Below are 18,577 nucleotides of genomic sequence, written 5' to 3'. Positions count from 1 at the left end.
TGTATTTACATCAAAGGGATAGAAAGTCAGAAACACTCTCAGAGGACAGGCTTGCTTACATATGGCAGGTAGCGGTGGGGAGGGGTGTTGTTCTTTCTTGGTAGTCCCTCTTTAGAATATTTTCTCCTAGATTTCCCTCAGGTTTTCCTCCTGTAGTAGAAAAAATAAAGCCCTTCCCCACCTGACATATATCCTAGTCCTAATTCCAAGAACCTGTGATACGTTAAATATCATAGCAAGGGGAAACAAAATTGCAGATAGAGTTAAGGTTTCTAAATGGCTGACTTTGAGATGGAAATTATCCTGGATTATCTAAATGGATCCAAGGTAATCACAAGGGTCCTTATAAGTGGAAGAGGGAGGAAGAAGAGAGAATTGGAGAAATCCAATGTGAGAAAAACTGCCTGACATTGCTGGCTTTAAAGATGAAGGAATACGTACCCAAATCAAGGAATGTTGGCAGCTTCTAGAAGCTGGAAAAGGCAAGAAAACTGATACTCCCCTGAACCTCTAGAACAAGGGTCCCCAACCCCTGGGCCATGGACCAATAATCTGTCCATGGCCTGTTAAGAACTGGGCCACACAACAGGAGGTGAGTGGCCCGCAAGTGAGCTAAGCTTCATTTGATTTTGCAACTGCTCCCCAGAACTAGTATCACCTCCCCCTCAGATCATCAGGCATTAGATTCTCATGGAGCACTGGTCCCTGGTGCCAAAAAGTTTGGTGATTGTTGCTTTAGAAGGAATGCAGTTCTACCAACACCTAGCTTTTAGCCCAAGAAGACCCACTTTGGGCTTCTGAGCTCAAGAACTATAAGATAATAAATTTATATTGTTTTAAGCCAGTTTATGGTAATTTGTTACAGCAGTAATAGGAAACAAATACACCTAATCACTTGATCTAAGCTCAAATATCATCTTCTATAAAAGACTTTTTTTTACATCTCTCACCTGCTAAATTATCTCAACATGCTGAGGCATTCTCTACAATGCTTTTATTTTCATTTGCTTATGATTATTTAAAATTATTTTATTTGTGTTTATTCCTCTTTCCTCTCACAAGAATGTGAATTCTAGGAGGGTAGGGACTTTGTTGCTCTTTTCACCTATGTAGCTCCATTGCTTAGGATATTACTACACTCAATAATTATTTGTCGTATGAATGAGCATTAATCTAATGAGGACCACAACACTCGTCACTGCTGAATCACATTTAGGAGCAGCTGTTAGAAGAGCCCCATGCTTGGTACGTCCCTTGTTGCAAGAAACTACCCAAAAGAAAACAGGGACAGGAATAGAAATAGCAAATAGGGAAGCAGTTGCTTAATTTTAGGTAGTGGAGGCAGAAAGGTTGAATAGTGCTAGCTCTGGGCAACTGCAGACCAGAATCCTCTGTGATTGCCAAGAAGTAACCAGTCTGGGAAGACCATAGAGGAGTGAAAAGAGATGGGATTAACTCAGGTTACCAAATATTGTGTAATCACAGTTCTTAAGGTATCACACACCAAAATACCTCAAAAGAAGAGGAAAGAACACATGAGGAGTAAGATTGTGTTTTTTATATTAATGGATCAATTCTCTAATGGGAATTAGATTATCGGGTTCAGACAGCAGGGTTTATGAACTCTCTAGTTGTCATAGTCTGAAATACGCACACCTAGCTCCTACAAATACACCCTCAGAAAACGGGTGGCCGCAAGAGAGACAGGATCTACCTAGCTCAACGAGGGAGGCTGTGCTGACACGTCCTCAATACCCTGACGCCAACACCCGGGAAAAGGACTCCAGGCTCAGTACCCCGCCAGGCTGGTGCTCGCCTAGAGCTGCTCCCAGAGCTAAGGGCCGCACCCGTCTCCCCACAGTCAACTCGGAGGAGGACAATGACAGACGTAACTGCCCCCGAGGAGGCCGAGTGCCCTATACTCAGCCAGCCAATGGCCCTGGTACTGGGGCGGGATCTCGGAGTATCGGGCCAATGGGGGTGCGGCAGGGCAGGGGGCGCGCCCAGTCTCAAGGTGGCGAAGGTTTGCAGCCCCTGCCCCGAGCCATGCGGGAGCCTCCCGGAGCTGAGGCGTGCGCGGCGGCGCTGGGCGGCGCGGTCTTCCTGCTGCTTCTCGCGCTGGGGCTCCGCCAGCTGCTGAAGCAAAGGAGGCCAACGGGCTTCCCCCCGGGGCCGTCAGGGCTGCCATTTATAGGCAACATCTACTCGCTGGCCACCTCGGCCGAACTCCCCCACGTCTACATGAGAAAGCAGAGCCAGGTGTACGGCGAGGTACAGCCCGACGGGCCGCAGGCAGGGAGGGCCCGGGGCTTCCTCCCGGGTGGGCTGAGTGCAGCTCCTGGCCCGGAGCTGTCGGGACCCCTCTCCATGTACCAAGGGATTGGAAGGTAACCGGCTTCCTAGGTCGGCAGAACTCCTCGATGCCGCGCTCCAGCTAGGGGAGCCTCGCTCAGTTGGGAGCCTCGCCCAGTTGGGACCCCCACCCGCCGACGCCCCGAGGGACCCGGGACGTTTCTCCCACCCTGGGAGCGCAGAGGTCGGGCGCCCGCGCCTGCGCAGCGGGGTCTGGGCTCGAGCCAGTGGCAACGTCGGGCCTGCACGCGTTGCTCCCGGGGAAACGAGCCAGGGCCTGGCTTCTCAGCTCCGCCGAGCTTCCCGGCGGGTTAGGTTCCAGCCCGCGGCTTCCCGCGGGACGGGGGCGTCTGAATTCTGGCACCGAGCTAATAGGTAATAGGAGGTTCTTAGATGTTTACATTTGAGGACGGCCAGTTTAGGTGTTCGCTGCGAGGATTAGAAAAAGCCCGTGAAGGGCTTGGCCGAGAGGTGAGCTCCGGTAAATAATTATGAAAGAGCAAATGAATTCAAGACTAAAAATCGGTGCGGAGTCCTATATCGTATAATGAGCGATGTTGGCCTTACAGGCCCGGAGTACCCTCACAGCAAACCCCTGTGCCTGCTGTGGACCAGCCTCCCAATATGGACTCATTTAACCTCACAGCCTCCTAGGTGGGTAGGTCCTCTGGTTCTCCCATTTTACAGAAGAGGATACCGCACCCAGAAATGTCCAGTGACTTGCGGACAGCCAGCCACACCGATGCTAACTAGCAGGGGAAAAGACCAGAATTCAAGTTTGTGTTTGGAAGAGTGTCTTGAGCTCAGAAGGAGGCAGAAGTTTTCAGAGCACTGGCACTAACCTGATTTATTTTGAATCCATTCATTTATGTGCAACAACAAACCAGACTCTTGCCAGGTGATGGGGATGAAGAGGTGTAAAAGGCAGACACAGCCCGATATCAGCGAGTTACAGCTTAGTAAGAGGGAGAAAATTATCAACCACATACTGTGGTGAGTGTTTTGAAGGAAAAGTACAGCAGAACTTTGGCAATTGTATTTCAGGGTGGGGCTTAAATCCTTATTTGAAACAGTTTTTACAAGAATAATTCTGGGTTCCGCAGCTCTCTAGTGATTTACTTTGTTAAAGGGAAATTGGACTTAGGTAAAGCAAATACGTATAATTCTTAGGTTTTCTTTTCCACCTTTCAGTTCTCCAGGACTTGTGCGTATTCTCATGATTTGCATTCTAGTGTGTTGGTTCAAAGTGTCACAACAGTCTAGAGAAATCAGAAGATATGAAAGCATGAGACTAGAGGTTGAGTCCTCTTTCCTCAGATAAAACTTGATCTTTATTTCTCTGAATCTTTTTTTTCTCGTGTGTGATAAGAATGATAATAACTGAAAACAGTTAAGTATTAAGATGTTCTCGGTTATTAATTACAGAACAATATATTAGGCCTATAGATTAAGTAGTCTAAACCCATTTTGTGAAATAGTGTCTCACATAATAGGAAATTGTTTTTCATATGTAAATATGAAAGTAATACTATATTCACAATGAACATTCTCTTCTGGAATGTGGTAATCGAAGTCTCCAATCATAGATTACAAATTAAGTTATAAATGTGCTGGAAAACTCATTTTGGGAGAGGTAGTTTGGTTCAATGGATTTAAGAATTGGCCTCAGTTTTACTGCTGGTAGAACTATTTGAGGCAAACCATAGTTTTTACAAAGAGGCTCTTTACTAGTAGTAAAATTGAACTGTATTATTAGGTACAAGAAGGGTAGAGGAGAAAGAGAAAGCAAAAATGAAAAGGACACTACCTGACTCTGCCTTAGATTTAAGTTGAAAACCACCTAACTGATTAACTCTTTAAACTACAGCAGCATTTGTTCTTTGTCTTCGTCGTGAAACACCCCTAAAGTCTCCCATTGTCTTAGAGGCATTTCTCAATTCTCATAAAGTCTCAAAGTTAGTATAAGTTGTTAATATACTATAAAAGTATAATATGTTATACCTTTTTTGAAAGTGGGAGGACATCAGACTATTACTATCTCCTGTACTTCTGGAAGGTTGTGGAAAGTCGTTCATAGGGCTTATTTTTAAATGGAATCTTATTTTTCCACTACCTTACTTTATAATTTGGAGATGCATGCTCACAGAAAAAAAAAAACCCGGACTTGAAAATTGCTTATGAGAAATGACAATCACTTCAGGTGACACCTGCTTTTATGAAGTCTGTGAATTCAATTCTCTTTCATAATTCTTAAAAAGAAGACAACCAGTCCTCAGATCTTACACGTTCATTTTAAAGGCAATCTTAAATAAAAATCTACCACATCAAGAGTTACCATTACCTTGGAGATTCAATCTGAATGTATAAACTTCTAGTGACTTTAATCTCAATCCAGATTTCAAAAAGCATTCCCTAGTTAGTAATGCTAGTACAAGTGGCTTTTACAGATTATTTTTAGGTAATGCATGTAAGGACAATAAAATAATTACTTTCAGGCAAATGCAGTTGACAACTTATTTATTTATAAAGGAAGCATGTATTGAGACTTTTATGCAAGGCACTGAACAAGATTCTATTGAGGGGTCAAAGATAAAGATAATTGATTCTAAGGAGTTTATAATTGAGCAGACAAGAATATGGATATTTCTGGTTCAAGGTAATAGATGCTAGTTCAAGTAACAGTTTCCCCAGTTTTACCCTCAAATAGAGGAGCATCTCAAATTTTTGAGTAAAAGTGGACTGTATAACAACTTTCTAAAGCTATGGCTCCTCTTTGTTTTTTGTAATCTGCAGTGTCCCCAGCCTGACAGTTTAACCCTGAAACATGACTCCCTTGTTTGTTCTTCCTTCATATTAACACAACTTTCAATCTCAGGATCTTACTGTCCTTGAGAAATCATCGGTCTGTTTTTTTCCTGCATTAGAACCACTAGGTATTCACTAATGCCATCCTTTTATTATCTCTGCCATGATATTTTGATTTACAATAAGAAAAATATGTATTTGCTCTTTATACCTTTTCCTGGCACATTGCTCCTAAAATTCTTGAAATTTTCTAAGAGTTAAGAGTGATCAGGGCATCTTTTGTTATTCATAACAAGCCCCTTTCAACCACGCTTGAGTTTTAATGAGATAATTTTTGGAAATCCCCAAAGAATGGGAGCTTGTTTCCAAAAGAACCAACAGGATTAGAGGGTTGGAACTTTTATTCTAACCACCACCACCACACCCCCTTACCTCTGCGGTGGAGAGAGGGGCTGGAAGTATTGTCAGTCACCCATGGCTAATGATTTAATTGATCATGCCTAGGTAATAAAGCCTCTATAAAAATCCCTGTATAATAGGGTTTGGAGAGCTTCCATGTTGGTGAACAAGGAGGTGAGTAGAGGGTAGCAAGGCCGGACAGAGCATAGAAGCTTCACACCCCTCTTCCTTGCTCTGTGCATTTCTTCCATATGGCTATTCCTAAGTTATATCCTTTTATAATACACCAGTAATCTAGTAAGTAAAATATTTTCCTGAGTTCTGTGAGCCACTCTAGAAAATTAATCAAACCCAAGGAGGAGATTGTAGGGACCTTTTACAGCCTGTTGGTGAGAACAGGTAACAACCTGGACTTGTGATTGCCATCTAAAGTGGGGAAGAACTCTTATGGCACTGAGCCCTTAACCTGTGGAATCTAACACTATCTCCAGGTAGATAGTGTCAGAATTGAGTTAAATCGTAGGACACCCAGCTAGTATCCCAGAATTGCTCGATGTGTGAAAAACCCACATATTTGGTGTCAGTAGTAGAGTATTGAGAGAGTAGAGGAGACACACAGGAGGAGTAGGTTTTCCTTTATATCTGCTATAATTATGCTTCTAATAAAAGTCTCTTTTAAGACTATTTCATTACTGCTTTGGAAGCTGAAAGTCCCACCGTTGCTCAGCTGAACTTTTACACCGCCACTTTATATATATATATATAACTATTACTGCTTGTGGCAGCGGTCCATGCTCCTTCATTAAGGTTCTGGATGTATCTACTGCTGAATTGGCACAGCCTATCCTTGTGCCAAAGACTCCATTGCTCAGCTAGTTGATTCTGTTACTGCTTGGAGGTCTTCATCACTATTGCTGCTATAACTACTTCTGCTGAACTTCTATTCTCCCAAGCCTCCTGTTTGTTTCCTGAGTAGTGTGAACCATGTCTAAACCATGCTCTATCTGTTTGCTCAGAGATGAAGCTTAGCTGAGTATTTTTGCTCTAAAAAGCTTTCAGCCAATCTCATGAGAGGATGGGAAAAACAATCTTTACATCCCGCTATAGCACTGTTCCCTCTCTGGACTAGGTCTCTAAGGGCGTACCTATAATAGACTATAAGAGATGTGACATCGTAACCTGAGGTGAAGCACATGAGAAGCTCCAGCAAGGCAGAGCATGGATATTCTGTCTTGCTTTCCCCTTAGCTAAGCATCCACCTGTACCTATGTGGTAAATGTTGTTAAAATGAGACAGCAGGCCCAAAATGGAGTCACTCGTGCTAAAGCCCCTGTCAGCAAACCAAGCCTTAATACCTAACCTAATGCAATTTCAGCCTCCTCCTGGACTGTAACCTTTGACCATTCAAGCTGAAATTACCTGGTCAGCACTACTTAGGTAATCTGCCTGTTAGACCCCGTTGTTCCACTTAGAAGAGCGACCTTGCCTGAAATAATGCAATTTTTTGCTAGTAATTTCATCTTCTTTCTCCCTTTCTGCTTTAAAAGCATTTTCTATAGCTCTTTGAAGCTCCTTTCTACTTCTAGATGGGATGCTACCCTATTCATTCAATAAAGCCAATTGGATCTTCAAATTTACTTAGTTGAATTTTTGTTATTTAACAATGACTTTCTTCCAAGATCATATTCTCTGAGGGTCCTCTATGTTATTCAGGAATTCAGGGACCCAAATATAAGTGAACCTAGTTATAATATGTTTATATTTCAAAATCGTCTCTCATGCCTTTGACAAACTCTTTCCTAAACTAAGTCTGGAGTAATAAATGACATGTAGATGATGCTGCTTTCCCATTCATCGTGGAAATAAAAAATTCCTAGATATTGAATGTTCTGAGTTGGAAAGAATCTTAAAAGAGCATCTAAATCAAGTACTATATTTTCTATGGCAACCCTGATGCCCCAAAAAGTTAAAGATTCTATACCGGGTTCTATATCTGTTTAATGGCAAAGCATAAATTAGAATCTAGGCCTTCAAAGTCTGGTACTTTTTTCATTTTACCATTTATGAGATTACATTTTTAGGCACTGAATTCATAATGAAATCATAGTGTTTGGTATGTCTTGTAGAGAGAAGTCAGTCTAAACATTGTCAGTTGAGTAATAAGTGCCTATATTTTCAGGGAACTAACATCCTGGGAGAGCTGGGCTTAGTACATGTGTATTTCCATGGTTATATCCATTTAAATGTTGTTTTTCTTTTCTTATCAAAGATCTTCAGTTTAGATCTTGGAGGTATATCGACTGTGGTTCTAAATGGCTATGATGTAGTAAAGGAATGCCTTGTTCATCAAAGTGAAATTTTTGCAGACAGACCATGCCTTCCTTTATTCCTGAAGATGACAAAAATGGGAGGTATGTTTTATTTTCACCTATTTGGTGCTTTACTGTTTTAAATCACACTTCTTATTTTTAGTTCTTCTCTGGCCCAGTCATTCTTTAATAGCATGTTGTTTAATTCTATGTATCTGTAGTTTTCCTGCCTTCTTTTTACAGTTGATCTCCAGCTTCAAAGCATTGTGATCAGAGAAAATAGTAGGTATGATTTCAACCCTCTTATGTTTGTTGAGGCTATCTCTGTGTCCCAGTACGTGATCAATCCTTGAGAATGTTCTATGTGCACTAGAGAAGGATGTATAAGTAACTGTTTTGGGATGAAAGACTGTGTAAATGTCAATTATGTCCAGTTGGTCTAATGTGTCATTTAAGGATGTTATTTCCTTATTGATTTTCTGTTTGGATGATTTGTCCATATCCGACACTGGGGTATTTTAAGTCCTCTATTTGACAGTGTTTTGGTCTGTTTCTCCCTTTAGTTCTCTTAGTAATTGCTTTATATATTTTGGGGCTCCCCAATTGGGATCATAGATATTAACAAGTGTTATGTCTTCTTGGTGCATGATTCCCTTTATCATTATGAAGTATCCCTCAGTATCTTTCTTTACCTTTTTTATTCTATTTCGTCCAATATTAGTACCACTACTCCCGCTTTTCTCTGAGTGCTGTTTGCTTGAAATATCATTTTCCACCCTTTCACTTTGAGTCTTTATTTGTCTTTGGAGCTGAAACATGTCTACTAGAGGCAGCACATGGTTGGCTTTTGTTTTTTTGAACTAGTTTGCAACTCTGTGCCTTTTTAGTGGTGAGTTCAGCGCATTTACATTTAGGGTGATTATTGAAATATAAGGTTTTCCAATCTTTTCTTTCTGGTAGCTCAGTGTTTCTATTGCATTCTTGTCCTTATATTTCTGTTATTTTTCCCCCTTTTTTCTTTTGATTGGGTTTTGTAGATTTTCCCCTGGTTCTTCTTGTTTTATGTTATGGACTTATATTCTGAATCTTTGGTGTGTGGTTACCATTACAAATATGTATACAGTAGTCCATTTTTTTTCTGTATGTGTCTTATCTCCATTCCCCTTTGCGAGTTCAGATCTTTGAATCCTTCCCTTTTCTGTTATTGTTGTCTCAGTTTGTCCCTATGTATACTGAACATCCATTACTATCTTGCAACAGCAACTCTCTTCTTATTGTTTAAGCTTATAATGCCCTGTTCTCAATACAGGTTGCATTCCTCTGCTTCTTTCTACCTACTAGTCACCTTACTCATAGGTAAGTATTTTTTTGTCATTTTTTTTTAGGTGAGCTGACCCCTTTCAGTATTTCCTATAATGCAGGTCTCGTAGTGGAGAATTCCCTCAATTTCTATATGTCTGGAAAGGTCTTTATTTCTCTTTCATATCTAAAGGAGAACTTTGCTGAATACATTATTCTCAGCAGGTAGTTCCTTTCATTTACTAGTTTGAATATTTGATTCCACTCCTTTCTTGCTTGGGCTGAGAAGTCCAACGATAATCTAATGGGTTTTCCTTTATAGGTTACTGTCTTCTTTTCCCTGGCTGCCCTGAGAATTCTTTGTCATTAATTTTTGATAATTTTAATATGTGCCTTGGGGAAGGCCTTTTTGGGTTGTATTGGGTATTCTGTTGACTTCTTGAATTCAAGCTACATTCATCATTAGATTTGGGAAATTCTCATCAACTATTTGTATGAAAAAATGTTTTCTAATCCCTGCTCCTTTTCCTACCCTTAGAGAATACCCATTATTCTAATGTTTCCATTCCTGATGCTGTCAGCTAGTTCTTGTATTTTTCATTATTTTTCATTCTTCAATCTCTCCCTCTTCCTTCTGATTTATTTCTAGATTTCTGTCTTTGAAATCACTGATCCTTTCCTCCATTTGGTGGACTTTATTTCCCAAGCTTACTATTTCATTCTGTATCTTTTTTAGTGTGTTCTTCATCTCCAGAAGTTCATTTTGGTCCTTTTTTTAGGGTTTCAATCTTCTTGCTAAAAAACTTGTTCTGCTGATCTAGTTGTTTTTTCAATTCCTGTGGTAGCTCTTTATTCACAGATCACTTGCTCAGATGTGCTTGTGAGCAGGTCGAGTGTTATTTGTTGAATTTTAGATGTTTAGCTTATTGTTATTTCAAGGCGAGAGATCTGAGGACATCGCTCATCTGCCATGCTTCTGACATCACTCCACGTTTCTTATTTTATGTAAATTTAGCACAGAGTTTGGATTCTATTGTACTGATTAACAAGAAAGTATTAATTAATTAATTTAGGCTACAGACCTAGTATTTGAAAACCTCTTAGTCTGCATTACTCTCATATTTTAGACCATTGCATATTAATTCTACTGTTTTAATCTAGTCTGATAAATGTTATAAATTATGTTTTAAAGAATTAGCGCAGGTTTTGTGAAACAAATTAGGAATACAAACACTTGTATGCACATTTTAATCAAAAGTGGCTTTTGAAGCCAGTCTTGAGTACTTGGTGACATTTTTGCTATCATTTTACTTATAAGATTATAGAACCTGAAGCAGCCATTTGTAACTACTAATCAATATGATATGTAAATGAAGAATTGTGGTATTTATGTAAAGGACTAGGATTCTCTGTGGTTTAGTGTTAATCATTGTTGGATGATTCCATATTCAACAAGGGAGAAATGCTGAAAGTTAACAGAATCATTAAGAAGAAAGCAGCCACAGAAAGTCAAAAATAGAGTGCTGAAGTCAGATACAACAGTTTTGATACTTAATATTGTAAGAGTTCTTAGAATAATGGTGTCCAGTATATCCAGTTTAATGAGAGCTTCATACTTAATTTCAAAGAAAAATTTAACAATATCTTGCTTGTATAGATTAAAAAGACATTGAATGAAAGAAAAAAATAAAAATTAACCATATATTACATCACAAAACAAATCAGCTGATGCAAAGAGAACACCAGTTTTTAAGGCCAAATTTCAAGTATAATGATACTTGAAAGCAATAATATAAATAAAAAGTAAATCTCCAGCAGCTGAAGTAATCTTTTAAATAATAATTATGCAAAAAAAGAAATTATACCACAATTATGATAGAAGATCTTTAAAGAAATTATGAAAATGAAAAACGATGTGATCAGAGTAATATTTGGGGTAAATTATATATACTTTTCAAAGCTAAAATTTAGTTTAGATGATTTTATTATAAAGATAAAATAAGCATTCAACCTAAGGTTTTCAAAAAACAGTGAGAGAAAAATAGATAGACAACTATATGTGTTATTTTAAGATGCATATGCATTGAACCTTTACATAAATACCACAATTCTTCATTTACATATCAGAAATCAGAGCCACCATTATCCCAATGTCTGGGAAAAATTGCCCGTGCTTACAGCTTGGTTGATGTAGGATTATAACAAAGCTCCTTTGTACTTTCTTTTACAGGTATCCCATATTCTTACATTTCGCTAGGGCTTGCTCTCATCTCAGTGCCTCTGCATAAGCTGTTCCCTCTGCCAACAGTGATTTTTCCTCAGATATCTGCTTGAATTACTCTCTCATCTTATATATCTTTACTTATGTCCCCTTCTCAGTGAGGCTTTCATTGACTACCCTGTATTTCCTTCTTTGCTGTATAATTTGTTTGTTTGCCTCTCCTCACTAGTATGTAAGGTCAATGAGAGTAGGGATCTTTTGCCTCTTTCATTTACTGATCTAACTGTGACAACTTATAACACTGCCTGGAACATAGTAGAGGCTCCATATACACATGTTGAATGAGTATTTGTTGAATAAATAGTCATCTGGGATTATGGAAAAGAGACTGAAATATGGGAATATGAGAGTAGCATAGCACTGAACACCCACTTATGTATGATTAACTTTATCATAAGCTCCAAATTAAAAAATTATTGCACAGAAGTTGTTGGAATATAGATTATATAGGTACCTCCTGTAGATAAGAGAACATGATATTTTTTAATCAGAGGTGCACATATGTACCAAGTATGAATGAAATTTCTAGTAGAATACATACTACATAAATATATGTGCTGAGCATGTTTTTTTCTTGGTAGTTAATTTAAAGGGAAAATATTTCATAATAGCCAAAACAGGACAGCAGAGTATACTGTGGAGACTACAAAATTTTAATGCAAGCAATATCATCACTGGAAGTTTGAGTTTCATTTTTGCCCTCTGTCTTTAGTTCAGGCTGCTAAAACAAAAATACCATAGACCAAGTGGCTTAAACAACAGACAGCTCTTCTTACAGAGCTGGAGGCTGGGAAATCCAAAATCAAGGTGCCAATAGAGCCAGTGTATGGAAAGAGCCTGCTTCATGACTTGTAGACAACTGCCTTCTTTCTGTACCCTCATATAGCTGTGAGCAATTACCTCTTCTCATTCTTACTAGGTCCCTTATTATAGGGCACCTATCCCATTCATGAGAGCCCCACCCTCATGACCTAATTACCTCCCAAAGGCTTCATTTCCTAATATCATTCATTACATTAGGGGTTAGGCTTCAACACAGGAAATTTGTGGTGATAGAGACATTCAATGCATAGTACTTTGCTTTTGCCTTGAGTATTTTCACTACATTGACACCTCATTCAGGCCACCCTTGACCCTACCAGAGTTAACTTGTTAGATAATGTATGCCTTTAACAGGAGTAAATTTGTATTCTAAAATCTAGTCTCTTAAAACAGAAAATTTCTAATCCTAGAAGTATGACTTTCAGGTGTGTGTTTAGTCTAAAATATAATTTTGTCCATAGACATGCAGTAATTTATCTTTTGTAAATTAAACTTATAGTAAATTTGAGATAAAGAAGTCACCTGGGCCTACTTCATCTAGGATGAATTACATAAGACTGTCCAGTTTTATTGTGGTGGGAGAATTATAGATCTTTTCTGCATTAGATGAAAAGTAGACCAGCTTTTCATGTTTATAATATTCTATGGCTAATGAGTAGCAGAGAACAGAACTTATCCACTGGGTCTAGTTTTAGTTTTAAGGAAAATTTGGAGGATGACTAACCATCTCTTTTCTCCATAGATTTTTCCACTGTTAGATACAGAGATGTAGGAATGATAAAAATTTTTAATATCTTTTTCAGGCTTACTCAATTCCAGATATGGCCGAGGATGGGTTGATCACAGAAAATTAGCTGTAAACAGCTTTCGCTGTTTTGGATATGGCCAAAAGTCTTTTGAAACTAAAATCTTAGAAGAAATCAATTTTTTCATTGATGCTGTTGAAACATACAGAGGTAGACCTTTTGACTTTAAACAATTAATAACAAATGCTGTTTCAAACATAACCAATGTGATCATTTTTGGAGAACGATTCACTTATGAAAACACTGATTTTCAGCACATGATTGAGCTATTTAGTGAAAATGTGGAACTCGCTGCTAGTGCTTCAGTCTTCCTGTATAATGCCTTTCCATGGATTGGCATGTTACCTTTTGGAAAACATCGACAGCTGTTTAGAAATGCCGCTGTGGTCTATGATTTTCTCTCCAGGCTTATTGAAAAAGCTTCTGCCAACAGAAAGCCTCAGTTACCTCAGCATTTTGTCGATGCTTATTTAGATGGGATGGATCAAGGTAAAAATGACCCATCATCTACTCTCTCCAAAGAAAACCTAATTTTCTCTGTGGGTGAACTCATCATTGCTGGAACCGAAACTACAACCAACGTGCTGCGATGGGCAATTCTTTTCATGGCCCTTTATCCTAACATTCAAGGTGAGGATTCTCTTGACCTGAAGGTCTGTCCTTACGTTTTGGGTTCACACATGTTTTAGCGTCTTTGGCCATGTATAAAGCATTTTATTTAGGAACTTCTGCTGTGCTAGCCAAGAGAAAAATATTTAAGTTATAAATATATTTCAAGTATATTCTCTGAATTCATGTAAAAACCTCAGAGGTAGGTCTTATTATGCCTATTTTATAAATGTAGGAAAGGGCTAAGTGGCTAACTTGCCCAAGCTCAGCCACTGGAAGTGGCAGAGCTAGGACCTGAACCCTGGTTGTTTTAATTCAAGTTTTATGCTTTACTATTTTTCTTGCTGAGAGTGAGATGTTATTCAAATTCTAAGTTTGTTTGATTTTTATTACTTCTAATGTGTTTTTCACCACAGAGTTACTCAGAGCATTGGCTACTGATAGTACAATATATATGGTATATATTTAAATATAACTCCCATATAATGAAAGATCTGAATCTGGGTGTACTCATACCCTATTGACTTGCTATTATAGGTTATCCTTTGTTTTATTTCAAAGGGAAATTATTTTAGATATACTTTTTAAGCATTACTTAATAACTTGAACACTTTCTCTCTGACAGGACAAGTTCAGAAAGAGATTGATTTAATTATGGGACCTAATAGGAAGCCTTCTTGGGATGACAAATGCAGAATGCCTTATACTGAGGCAGTTTTGCATGAAGTTTTAAGATTCTGTAATATAGTTCCATTAGGAATTTTCCATGCAACCTCCGAAGATGCAGTCGTACATGGTTATTCCATTCCTAAAGGTACAACCATAATTACAAATCTTTATTCTGTACACTTTGATGAAAAGTACTGGAGAGACCCGGAAATATTCTGTCCTGAGCGATTTCTGGACAGCAATGGATATTTTTCCAAGAAGGAAGCTTGGGTTCCATTTTCTCTAGGTAAGAGAACTTTCACAGGAGCATAACTTTGGACAAAATATAATGACGATTCATCAGTATAACATATAAATCCAAAGCATTCTGTGGTAGAATTAAATATTCCAACTCTGAAAACAGCATTAATTTCTACATGAGACAATAGTTTAATTAGGGATCATTAACCTGTTTCTACTCAAAATAAACAAGCCTTAATTTAATAACTTATAGAAAACTTTTGAAAAGCTCTGGCTGCTTCTGAAACTTTTTTGAGTATGGATTTTGGGTTTGTAATCAAAGGTCATAGAGCTAGAAGGTCCGTAACAAGTAGCTTGAGAAACTGAGACCCAGGCAGAGGAATGACATCATAATTTGAAGTGAAACTGAAATCTAGCTCTCTTGGCTCCCAGTTTATTATACCTCATCTCCAAAAATATTGCTTCTGCTGTGAAAAATTACACAGATCACAAGGCCTATGGAAGATGGACTAGAAGAAACTCTTCATTTCACGTTAAGTCATTTGAAATGAAAGGACCTTCTCTTGAATCTATAGAAAAAAATGTCACACTTCAAATTAGATGCTTCATGGCATATCTTAGGCTCTGTTGCGATGTGCAAGGGAAGTGGGGGATGGACTAATAAGTTTACAGAAGTCCATGATTTGATAAAAGAAGGTATAGAAATGGGTTCTGGGAGATGAAAAGCCAATTTCTATGGAGTTTAAGAAAATTCTTCAATAAGGATAACCTCTTCTAATTTTCTTTAAAATCCACATTTCCTGGATGGCACCACATGTTAGACATAAATTTTGGTAAATATTATGGATTTTAAAATATTATTACGTCTGTTTTTTCTGTTTAGGAAAAAGACATTGTCTTGGAGAACAGCTGGCTCGGATGGAAATGTTCCTGTTTTTTACAGCATTGCTTCAGCGGTTTCACTTTCATTTTCCAAATGAACTGGTTCCAAATCTGAAGCCCAAGTTAGGCATGACATTGCAACCCCAGCCCTACCTCATCTGTGTGGAAAGACGCTGAAAGTGATAGACATACATTGTTTCTAAAATTCACGTAAAGAGGCAAATGAATAGCTTCAAAATGAATAGCAGTGTGGGAGGTTTAGCTGCATCAGGTATTGAAATACTCTTACCTTAAAGCTTGAATAATTAAAATAAAAATAGTGTAATAATGGCATAAATAGATAGAAAAGTAGAAAAGAAAGTCAAATAAATAAAAAAATATATAGAAGAATATCAAGTCAGTCCAGCAAAGATAAATATTATTTGTATGGGGACTTCTCTGTAGTCATTTGGAAAACGGTTACAATTTCGAATCCATTTCTCATAGCATATGCTTTAATATACTACAGGTGGCTCAAAAATTTCTATAAAACAAAGTCATAAAAGTGCTAGAAAACATAGGTGAATCCCTTTCTAATGGGTGAAGCCTTTCTAATTAACTACAACTCAAAATCCAGAAGCCATAAAATAAAATTTATACATTTTTGGAGGCTGGCTCCACATTCTGTATGTTGGTTTTTCCTTTTTCCGTTTTGTTTAACATGATTTATCTTGGAGATCTTTCCATATCACTACATAGAAAACTTCCTCATTCTTTATATAGCTGTATAATATTCTATTGCAGCATATACAGTGGAAACATAAAACACAACAAGAAACAACATAAATCTTCTGCAAGGCAGAAAACACCATAATGGAAACTAGCTGGGAAGAAATATGCGAATCTTATCACAAACAAAGGGCTCATCTCCTTAATGTTATAAGAATATAGAAGAAAAGTGTAACGGTGCATTAGAAAATGTTGGTCAATAAACGTGAACAGTTCACATACACATATACTATATTGTAAACATCTAAAAAGATCATTAAACCTTTCTCATAATAAAAGAAATGCAAATGTAAACTTTAGCGATATAACATCTCCTCTACCATATTAGCAAAAATTCTAGAATTTGACAACAGTACACACTGTTGGCAAGGTTGTCCTGAAACATGCACTTTTATACATGAATGATTAAAATGCAAAGTCATACACTTCCTATGGAAAGGAATTTGGCAATATCTATGAAAAAAAATCAATGTATTCACATTTTGGATGAATAATTCCAATTCTTAGGAACGTCAGATACACTTGAACATGTAATGGATGGACATAAGTGCCAGATTATTCATCGATGCATTATTTATAATAGCAAAGCAAGACAAAAATAAGCCACTTTAACAACACACATCTATCAATAGAGGAATGGTAGAATAAACACTATAGTATATCCTGTAATAGAATATTATACACCTATATAAAGAATGAGGAAGTTTTCTATGTAGTAAGTAATATGGAGAGATCTTCAAGATAAATCATGTTAAACAAAACAAAACAGGTAAACCAACATACAGAATGTGGTAGCCAGCCTCCAAAAATACCCCCAAATGATCTTCACCTGGTATATACAACCTCGTGAATCAGGGCTGGTCTGTGTGACCAACAGCATGTGATAGAGTGGTGGTGTGTGACTTCTAAGGTTTGTCTAAAGGCATTACACCTTTTCACCTTGGTCCCCTTGAGTGCTCACTCTGGGGGAAGCCAGTCACCATGCATGATGATACTCAAGCAGTCCTGTGGAAAGGCCCACATGAAGAGGAACTGAGGCCTTTCACACACACTGACCATATCAGCTTGCCAAACACATGAGTGAGCCACCTGGAAAGTAGATTTTTCTCAAACCTTCAGCTGACTGCAGACTCAGCTGGCATGTGATTGTGATCTCATGAAGGTCCTGAGCCAGAACTGCTCGGCCAAGCCATTTCTAAATTCTTGACACACAAAAACCAAAATAGTTACTACTAGCACATTTTGGGGTGATTTCTTAGAGAGCATTAGATAATAAATACAAAGAACAAGGTATAAAATACATTCCCTTTCTGTATAACATGGGGAATAAGAACGTATATGTATAAATACATATTATGCACTTGTATTTGCATAAAAAGCACTAGCTAGTTTAATATGCAACTAATGAAAATGATGATTTCTAAGAGACTGAGAGGAAAAGGTAGATGAGGATGGGGTAGAAGAGACATTTTAGTGTGTTTATCTTTTGTTAAAATTTTGATCATATATTAGTAATTGTATTCTTTTATATATAATATATAATAAAAAGTAAATATATAATACATAATAGCATTAAACCACAAAAAAATCAAAGATATATTTTTAAAAATTCAAAATAAGTGAGCTTAGAATATCACACTTATGTTCTAGAATTGTGAACCAATTCTGGAAGAGACAACTGAGGCTGAGAAGTTAAGCACAGTTTTTGATAGATTCACAGAGCTAGGGGCCAAAAATTGAAGAATATTACTTACCAAGGAACTCTAAAAAGCTATACTCTCAGAGTGAAAAAATGGGTTTCACTAAAATTGAAGCCCAGCTCTGAATCTCCTCAGTCCCTGACTGGATTAAGGTGATTCACAATTACTAATACTAATACCTCAGGGGCCTGCCAGAGGCAGTCAAATCCTCTCTGGAGGATGATGAAAATCTTAGGTCTCAAATATTTCTTGAATTTTTTTAATATGCAGTGTTGGCACTCAGTAACAACTAGCATACACGGTGACAAGATATTGACTGAAACCAAAAGAAATGATAGACAACAGAAAGAACTTCAGCAGATCCAGACAGTAAGAGTTATCAACTGAAAACTTTACAGCAAACATGCTTATGCTTGTAGTTGACACTCAGTGCTCTATCACGATTCTGTTTACTAGGTGGATTCATTCACTCCAACTCTACCCCAACCCCCATCTCTGGTGTGAACTGCTCATACCCTTTGCAGGCATCTCTCCAGGAATTCCCTAGGAAGTTAACATGAACCCTCCACCCACTCCCTGGAGGGTAGGAACTGACTAATCCAGGAATATTTAAGTCATACACACATCCCTGGCCTC

At 38.0% G+C, this 18,577-nt stretch overlaps 1 protein-coding gene across 1 annotated transcript; it reads left to right on the top strand.

Moving 5' to 3' along the window:
• The first annotated feature begins 2,029 nt into the window (after nucleotides 1-2,029).
• Nucleotides 2,030-15,824, top strand: LOC107519432 (vitamin D 25-hydroxylase). The gene is made up of 5 exons (XM_016162143.2): nucleotides 2,030-2,271; nucleotides 7,826-7,967; nucleotides 13,071-13,703; nucleotides 14,308-14,637; nucleotides 15,475-15,824. The coding sequence occupies exons 1-5, from the start codon at nucleotides 2,047-2,049 to the stop codon at nucleotides 15,648-15,650; spliced, it is 1,506 nt and encodes a 501-aa protein (XP_016017629.2). The 5' UTR covers nucleotides 2,030-2,046; the 3' UTR covers nucleotides 15,651-15,824.
• Nucleotides 15,825-18,577: the final 2,753 nt, after the last annotated feature.

This window comes from Rousettus aegyptiacus, unplaced genomic scaffold, assembly GCF_014176215.1.
Source record: "Rousettus aegyptiacus isolate mRouAeg1 unplaced genomic scaffold, mRouAeg1.p scaffold_m13_p_5, whole genome shotgun sequence".
Taxonomy (NCBI): domain Eukaryota; kingdom Metazoa; phylum Chordata; class Mammalia; order Chiroptera; family Pteropodidae; genus Rousettus; species Rousettus aegyptiacus.
This window is presented reverse-complemented; position numbering and strand designations above follow the sequence as displayed.

Bases quoted from the DNA above. Each gene is read 5' to 3' on its own strand.
- LOC107519432 (XM_016162143.2), top strand. From the start codon at position 2,047: ATGCGGGAGCCTCCCGGAGCTGAGGCGTGCGCGGCGGCGCTGGGCGGC. The intron at 2,272-7,825 runs GTACAGCCCGAC...TTCTTATCAAAG, and splicing joins AGAGCCAGGTGTACGGCGAG to ATCTTCAGTTTAGATCTTGG. The intron at 14,638-15,474 runs GTAAGAGAACTT...TTTTCTGTTTAG, and splicing joins TTGGGTTCCATTTTCTCTAG to GAAAAAGACATTGTCTTGGA.